This window comes from Aspergillus candidus, assembly GCF_002847045.1.
Source record: "Aspergillus candidus strain CBS 102.13 unplaced genomic scaffold BDW47scaffold_57, whole genome shotgun sequence".
Classification (NCBI taxonomy): Eukaryota; Fungi; Ascomycota; class Eurotiomycetes; order Eurotiales; family Aspergillaceae; genus Aspergillus; species Aspergillus candidus.
Genome location: NW_020194062.1, coordinates 131,813 through 140,597, shown reverse-complemented (window position 1 = coordinate 140,597; position 8,785 = coordinate 131,813). Strand labels below are relative to the sequence as shown.

At 49.9% G+C, this 8,785-nt stretch overlaps 3 protein-coding genes across 3 annotated transcripts; 2 read left to right on the top strand and 1 right to left on the bottom strand.

The window, feature by feature from the left end:
- Positions 1–849: 849 nt before the first annotated feature.
- On the bottom strand, positions 850–2,017 carry BDW47DRAFT_128793 (copper homeostasis protein CutC; the record flags this gene model as incomplete). The annotated part of the gene is made up of 2 exons (XM_024816906.1): positions 850–1,582; positions 1,692–2,017. 2 exons carry the CDS (start codon positions 2,015–2,017, stop codon positions 850–852), a joined length of 1,059 nt encoding a protein of 352 aa, XP_024668781.1.
- Positions 2,018–4,396: 2,379 nt separating this feature from the next.
- On the top strand, positions 4,397–4,774 carry BDW47DRAFT_128792 (uncharacterized protein; the record flags this gene model as incomplete). Its single annotated transcript, XM_024816905.1, has 1 exon — positions 4,397–4,774. One exon carries the CDS (start codon positions 4,397–4,399, stop codon positions 4,772–4,774), a length of 378 nt encoding a protein of 125 aa, XP_024668780.1.
- Positions 4,775–6,786: 2,012 nt separating this feature from the next.
- On the top strand, positions 6,787–8,361 carry BDW47DRAFT_134082 (M81 family metallopeptidase; the record flags this gene model as incomplete). Its single annotated transcript, XM_024818009.1, has 1 exon — positions 6,787–8,361. The coding sequence occupies one exon, from the start codon at positions 6,787–6,789 to the stop codon at positions 8,323–8,325; it is 1,539 nt and encodes a 512-aa protein (XP_024668779.1). The 3' UTR covers positions 8,326–8,361.
- Between the last annotated feature and the right edge of the window lie 424 nt (positions 8,362–8,785).

Here is an 8,785-nt window from a genome sequence, read left to right as displayed (position 1 = left end):
TGTCATCCTGCGCCACGACCGGATGTCCACTTCGGGGAAGCCGCCTACATGAAATGACATTTTCTGGATTTATTCTAATATTGTTCTGATTTCCTTCTAATTTCATATTCAAATGATAAGTACTTATGCTGTGTACCGTCACAATAGAATGAACCTTACTGTTTCCCAGCTTATTACTGCTGGCTACTTGGTTCGGTTATCCATCGATGCTACAGGCGTCTGCCCATTTGAACAATCCTGCATTGGCAAACATATCCAAACACCATAGACTGTTTGACAGTGTCTCCAATTGGAGCATATCCGGTAGGGCAGATATCCCTTAACAACGCCCTGCGGCTGGGACACCGCGGGATTATGGTTGGCTGACGGGTACGACACCGCTCTTGCTCCCACCTTGACCCCAGGTTAGGTCGAAAGATTTCATCGGACTAGAATAGTTCCACGGGTTACATTTGTCCCGAATGTCTGTCTTGGATGTGATGGTTTTTCCAATTTGAGTATATTGCAAATCCCCAGTGGCAACATGCTTGCCACCTAACATGCGCGTCGGGAGCATACGGATATAGAAGATCAGAGACTTGGGCCTGGACAGCACTGCTGCCTAGCCCTTGCATTTTGGCTCTGACAGTGACATTTCCAAATGTGTATACGAGAACGACTTACACGGTCAATCTCAGAACTTAGCGCTAGGTTGGTATATGCTGTCTGATTGAATTCAGGCTCAATATATTTTTCTGTGGTGGTTTGTTCATGGTATATAACGGGAGAACTATACTCATGTACACTCGAAGGTATTTGTATTAACAGAATTGACGCCAACATGGAATGATATAGACATACTTGATCATCTTAAATTGTCACCGCATCAGTCGGGGCATCCTCATTCCAGGGTTCAACCGAAGACTCCCAATTCCGGACGCGTATCACCCGATCCATCGCGCCTCGTATCCTGCGCACTTCTCCCCGGCTCACATACGCCTTCTTGCCCTCCAGCGCCGCAGAATGAAACGCATCAGCCTGGACCGAGCGATAAATCCCCGACACATTAGTCGACCGTACCCCCCCACCGACAATAATCTGCGGAATGACCGTTTCAGACTCCGAGTTCTGCTCGCGCCGCTCCTGCTGCCGTTGGACCAGTCTCCCTAACGGCTCAACGCAGTCGCTCGCCTTCTTCCCTGGAGGGCCTCCACACGTAAGAATAGACTGGAACCCACACGCGGCAATGTCATCCACGGCACGCTCCCACTCTGCCTCCGGGATCAGGTCAAATGCCCGGTGAAAAGTGCATGGTCGTCCGTCAGCGAGGTCAACCAGCATTTTGTTCCTGGATATGTCGACCAGCGGGCTTCCTTCATCTGCGTCTGTTCGTCGCAGAATCCCGAAGACAAACCCATCGGCGCCCGCCTCTTTCATCTTCGCCATCGTGGCTTGCATCTCTACATACTCGACCTCCTCGTAGAAAAAGTCCCGCGCATGAGGCCGGATCATCACATACACCGGAACCGTAACCTGGGCTTTCACCGACGCGACCGTCTCCGCTGACGGTGTCAGCCCCCCGGATGCGTAGTCCGAGCATAGCCTGCTAGGGGTTAGTTATTTGATACCTCTGGGCTACTGGTCACCACCCCGCCGCCCCTTACTCGGCAGCGAGGGGGGGGAGGGGAGAAAAGTAAGGAAGAACCACGCACTCAATCCGATCGGCCCCCGCCCTCGCAGCAATCAAAGCCGACTCTCCGCTAAAACAAGCGATTTCCAACAGCGCGGAGTTCGACATGGTGGTGGTAGTCGCTGTCGCGTCGTCCAAATCCTTCATTGACCGCGGACGGTGGCGCGCGTCTTTGTCCCGAGGCGCCCATCGCGGTGGGGAGTCGTCATCGCGCAGCCGCCGTCGTCCCCGCTGCTGCACGTAATGGGCGATTAATGCTGCGCCTACGTTGTATGCCACCGCCATGCCTGCCGCCGCAGCCGCGGCGGCCATTACGGCGCTTCGCCGGTGCAGGCGGATTGGGGGCATCTCAGCTTGGTCTGGGGGGTTCCATCTTGGAGATGAAATGGCTGTTCTCCACATGATCGGATTGTGGGTTCAGGGGGGATTAGCGTGGTGTTTTCTCCTGTGCATAGTGACAAAGCTTTTTTTAATGCAGAATTTGAACTGCTCTTAGTGGCTGTTATGGGCATCTAGCTTAGTCATGATGCATAAATTTGATCCTTGTTATATACACACACACGCGTGTCGGAGAATATACATTCTGCTTCTTTTGTTGGTTAGGGTACTACTTCTTCAGACTTTCTATTATCTATAAGTAATTGGGTTGTCTTATCTTATTACTCTTCTACGATATATTACTATAATTGTACGTGTTCTGGATCTATCTATTGGACAAATTTTCCTAATCGTGTCCATATATATTTTACTCACAGGCGCCAGCATACTTGACCAAGCAGCCGCCCTTTGCAATGTTCACAATATCTGGGTCTTGGTACGATCTTTCACCAGGTACATTTCCTTGTAGTGTCAACCAATCCTTAATTACATGGGCACTTCCTCCATATGTACATATCAAGGTGTTCGAACACCAATTTCGGAAAGCCTCCCGGCACTTGATGCTATAATTCACAAAACTTCAATCAAAGTACATCCATATGCCCTCTAGATAGCTTTTTCGAGGTGTCAATTTGGGATCTTCCTTCACAATAGCAAAAAGCTCCCTTGGTGTCACTGTTTGGCCAGCAATATAGGTGAACTCCGCCTAGGGAGTATGGTCCGCCTGCAGAAGCGCGACTGCCGCCTGAACGATGTCGCGAGCCGATGTCAAGGTGATCTATTGCAGCCCATCCCCGTATAGATCGAAGATTCGCTCTTCGTGATTCATAATCCACTCATTCCCAATATCTCCTTAATAACGCTTTGACGCTGGTACAAGATAGTCCATGAACCATCCATTGCAGATGAATGACCATTTGATTGTAGCTTGCTTCCGTAAACGCTCGAGGACGGCCGTTCGTGACCTCGAGAGATATAACTCTTGATCCGGGAAATCTTGCATATTGATCGTCCACGCCGAAGGGATATAGCGCTTGCATCTGGGAGTCAAACGGGAGGCTTCGAGGATCGCGAGAAAGCATGTGATATTTTCATCGTTGGATCCATCGAGGGTAGAAATGATAGCATCAAAATCGTCGAGCTTCTCTTTCAAGTCATCCACCGTATAATTGGTAGCTCTGACTTGAACATTGGGGACTTGAAATGATTTTGCGGCAGATCGGGTCAGCATCACAACCTCATGTGATGATTTACTGAGCTCCTCAATGAAACAAGCTCCAAGATCTCCGACAACGGCAATTGCGATCTTCATACTGGGCCGCAACGTGTGTTCTTTCTCAGACTTGGACCAGTTGGGCATGGATGGCGCTTGGAGACTCGCATTCATAAATACCTTGTTCTTCGTGTTGAATTATCTGACCGGTTAAGACCATCAACCCATAATAGGGCCACTAGAAACATACGGCAGATCGCTCAAGATGGAAAGTGTGAATGAGAGTGGATTTACTTGCTGCATATGTCCGCGCCAACTGGTATCCCCATCGCATTTTGACTGTTTTAGGCAAGTCTGATCAAGTGCGGGGAGATAAACATCATACGCCACAGGCACAAGCTAACTTTTGGAGAGACACAGGAAAGCCCAACACCATAGGACCTTGGGAGAACGATAGGATGGTATTGACCATTTTATGCCAGTCCTCCCATATTCACTTATCTATGATTTGTGTGCCAATGTCAGCTTGGGTCCCCCTCTAGCTCAAGGGGTCGCCAGGTGACCCCGCACTAGGAACCCCACACTTGAAGTAGATATTCCCTTTTTGGATTATAAGCGAAGCGCTTTTGTCTGATGTTGTTGCAGATGACTGTACAGTATATTTGCTACTCACATAGCCAAGACGCGTCACTCAGGGATGACCTTGTATTCGGGAGATCCGTCTGTCACATTACATTTGAATAGGAGACGCCATTGAAAGAGACAATTGTCGTCGTGGCGCGACACGGTGAGCATTCTAACGTGGAATTTTGTGTGAGGTAGCCGAGGCAAAATCTTCAACCAAAATAGTATCCTATACAGAAGCAATGCCTCAATTCGCGATACGTAGGTGGTTGGATCGTGGTGGTGGGGCCTGACCGGCTCGCATGTGCGTTTCATCCCTTACCACCTTCCAATTCTAGGTGCGAAGCGATCGGGAACAGATGCAACATGTGTATGGGATGCGAAAGGCCATCCTGATGTTTATTTAAATAGAATCATGCCAGCCATTGGAAAAAAAACCAAATACCCCCATACGATCACTTTCGACGAGCCTCCAGACAGCCTTCAAACCGGCCAAGTGGCTTATATTCAGAATGGCGCCCTCGACTCCGAATCTGCATGGGTCCCAATCCCCCGCGTCTATTCCTTATGGTCCTTATACCTCGTTTCCTTGGGAGCCGTTGCCCGAGTATGGCGGCTCCAAGTCGGTGATCTACCGCTCGGAAGACGGGAATATTGTCGCTGCTGCTGCTACAGAATCCGGAACCGCCACTCTCACCTACCCGTGCGATGAATTTTTCTACGTGACTGCGGGGTGGGTTAGAATGAATGTTCATGGTGGTGACCATTTTGTTCTCAATGCGGGGCAATTCATCTACTTGACAAAGGGTACAACGGTGGATTTTGAATTCGGGCCGAAGTTTGCCAATATCGCTGTTTTTATAGACAGCAATCGTGTGGACCTGTTGTGATGGGAGGTTGAAGAGTGATGCATGGGATTATTCAAGAATATTCAACAAAGAATTCTTGCATCTAGCGATAGTTCACTGCCAGTCCAGCGTCATTTCCTGGTCGTCCAGAATATGATAGATCCGGAATTGCATAGAAAGACTTGCGAGAATCCCCCTTTCTTGTTATCTCTCTTCTTCTTCTTTTTTGTCTCGCTCGGCAGGTAGTTAAAATGAGGTAAGCTCGGGATAAGTCTCTATATTGTAGACTCCTGTCTGTCCGCGGATAGCGTAGCACACCAGTTAGGGATTATCAAGAAGTGGGGACCACGCTTTGCGAGTAGTTTCCTCTTCTGACTTCTATCCGAGCCGGTGGACCCTGGACCCACCTAATCCTCTGGAGTTTACGTGCAAGATAGTGTACTTCGTACACTGTACCTAGGTAGCTGAAAGGCCTGTTTTGACGAATTCAATCGTCAAGTGTATGTTCCTGTTAATCGAAACAGCTGGAACCCACTAAGATGGAATATGTCATCTAGGCGTTGAATATTGGGGTGGACTTATGCATCTACTTGTTAAGGTGGGCCGATATTGCCGATGTGTGATCGAGTTTGGTCCTAGACTCGAAAGTTCGAACGAGAGCTGGATCTTCAATTGTTAGCATGGGATCCCGTTTCTGCCCGCGTGGAAGAGACTTTCTCAGAAAGAGTCTCAAGCATCATGGCTTGATAAACCTCTATCGGATCTTCGGAATAGCAAGTGATTTGTGTGAGTTTTTAGGAGCGGGGATGAGGCAAGCACCGACAGTCCCCTCTCCGGAGATAAAAGATGTCATTAGATAGTACACCCTGTAAAGAGTCACAAACTTGAATCAGATATCTATTGGTAGCTAGATTACCACTTTGCAAGCACTATCACTTTCAGCCGCTAGTTCTTATTGAAAACCGCCAAGTCTTCTGGAAGGGACTATCAGAGAGTGTGAGAATACCAGCTGAGATGGGGTATCCACGCCCCTGGGACACTCCGTTAACGACTCGAGTTATTTGATAATACAGGTCCAAATGGGCAGTCAATTGTATCAAACGCTAGATATTCCGTGGAGATTGATGGCACCCATAGAGTGATTCAAAGATGAAAAGCACCTTGAAAACAGATTTAATAGCACGTGAAATTTTTAAAGAAAACGTCTGTCAAAGAACATGAGCAGAAGCCCAAATTTGATGTAAACAATGTTTTTCTGTTCTCAAGTGATCTCCAAACTTGACCAAAGTGTGTGATATTCTCCGTCTGTGTAGAAGGAAAGTTCATGGCGGGCGTGTAGATTCCAACCTGTTGCTCCGAAAGTGAACGTTATGCCATATAAGACGGTAACATAATTCATGTCTTGCGAGTCAGTAGGCTTCAGATTGAATGGAAGGTATTTCGCTGGAGAATTACTTGAAGCTGCGACAGGTTTTCCATAAAAGTTGGACAACTAACATCATGGATCATGGTGGAAAACTGCAACTAGGGCTAAGACATGAGGCTGTGTAAATAGCCAGCAAACTACCTTTTGATGGGAAGATGAGTTTAGCAGCAGACAAACTAGCTATAACATTGTCATATCATGCAAAACAATTATGAAATGTTCCATCTAACTGTCAACATGCTTCAACACCACGTGTCCACACTTCCCTGACCAGAGATCATCACCGCTAGTAGCTAGTGATTTTCTGCCTCCATTTGTTCTAATTTAGCCACCCTTGCGGCCTGAAACGCCTTAAACTGCCCATGACGACTAACGGAAAATTCTCTGGATCATAAACGAAGGAGGTATCACCATCTTGACCAAGTGGAGGGGAAGACGCAAGATGAGATAAGTGCGGGGAAGGCACCACGGCATGCTTCATGTCATCAAGATCGGTAGATACGGCGGCCCAACCTATGCCTCTGGGAGCTGATGTCCCTCCTTCTACACCACAGATTCATGCCATCTAACCTAGCCGTCGTCTATAGGCAACTACTCATCCATTCAACTCCGCAAAGGAGACCCCATCATGTCCATACGTCCGGTTATCGCCATTGCCGGCCTCGCCTGTGAAACATCCACGTTCTCTCCCGCGCGAACCAAAACCCCGGGTGCATTCCATCCCAAGCGTGGACAGGAAATTATCACCGAGTATCCCTTTTTGCAAAGTGGTAGGCCCCTCGGTGATGCTGCCAGCTGGCATGGCGCCCTCATCGGCCACGCCCTCCCAGGGGGCGTCGTCGTGCGATCGGTGTACGAGACCCTGGTCGAGGAAATTCTGAACCGACTGGGGGAGATAGTCGCGTCAACAGCTATCCATGGCCTCTGGCTCGATATCCATGGCGCCATGTGCGTCCAGGATCTCGATGACGCGGAGTCAGACCTCCTCGGCCGGGTTCGGTCGGTCATTGGCCCCGACGTCCTGGTCTCTGCCTCCATGGACCTCCACGGGAACGTGTCGCACGATCTAGCCCACCAGACGGACCTGATTACTTGCTATCGGTCGGCACCGCACGAGGATGAGCTCGAGACCAAAGAGCGTGCCTGTCGCAACCTCGTCGATCTATTCAGTCGCGTCCCGCCAATCCCCCGACCGCTGAAAGCATGGGTCCCCGTCCCAATCTTACTTCCCGGGGAACAAACATCCACCCGTGTGGACCCCGCCAAAAGCCTCTACCAGCTCGTGCCTCAAGTGGAGACCCTCCCGCATGTCATCGACGCCGCTATCTGGGTTGGATATCCCTGGGCCGATGAGCCGCGCAACCGCGCCGCCGTCGTGGTGACCGGATGGGACTGGAAGACAGTGGCCGGTGGTGCTGAGAAACTCGCGCAACACTTCTGGGAGGATCGCGACAAGTTCCACTTTGTTGGTCCTGCGGGGTCTTTCGCCGAATGTATCAACACGGCGTTGGCTTCTCCCGCGCGACCGTTCTTTATCTCCGACTCGGGCGATAATCCCACCGCTGGTGGATCAGGCGACGTCACGTGGGGGTTAACGCAGCTGTTGGCGTTCTCTGAATTTCAGGGTCCTTCCGGTCCGACTGTCATCTATGCTAGTGTGCTAGGGCCCAAGGCGGTGCAGACTATGGTCGAGGCAGGGGTGGACGCGACCGTGACGGTCACTGCTGGAGCCGAGGTCGACGATTTACACGCTGGCCCGATCACCATGACCGGACGGGTGCATGCTATCAAGCACGGTGACCGAGATGCTATCGTCGAAGCTGTCCTCCAGGTGGGCACCGTCTTCGCGATCCTGACCCAACTGCGGAAACCGTACCATCATGAGCACGACTTCACAAACCTACAACTGCACCCGCGTTCGGCGGCCATTGTGGTCGTTAAGATCGGGTACCTGGAGCCTGAACTCCACAATATGGCGGCAGATTGGATGCTGGGTCTGACCCCAGGAGGGGTCGATCAGGATCTGGAACGGTTGGATCATCGTCGTATTCGTCGTCCTATGTGGCCGTTTGATAAGGAATTCCCCAATCCTCCAAACTTGTCGGCTCGGATGATTCCTGCTTCTAATGAGCCGGCGAGGGAGCCTGAAGATTGGGTGTGGGTTTAGCACCATAGACTCGTCTTTTTGGATTGCATATAGGCCCTCAAGACATTGGAAATTTGGTAGTTGTGATAGAAATGAGTGATTAATGTTGCGATCGGCACAAACTCGAGGTTGGGATGGATAGGGCTTCGACGATCACCTGCTCCGTCCTGCTACCATACATTTCCATACTCCTGCAAATATAGTGTAATTACGGAGAGACGTCCTTGCGCTCGCGGTTGTAATCACCATGTCTTGGATTGGGAGACAGCTAGTCTCGTGCTACAACACTACAGTAGTGCGAGAAGACACCACCATGGACTTCTTCGAGACTCGTATTGTGTTGCCTCGCGAATTGAATCGTTAGTATGGTTGTGGCTTTGGCAACTGAGGACATACAATCGCCTTGACCTGATCTGCATTTGTTTGAGTTCAAACACGAGACATTTGGGTAACAATGCGTTCATCAATATATTTATAGATA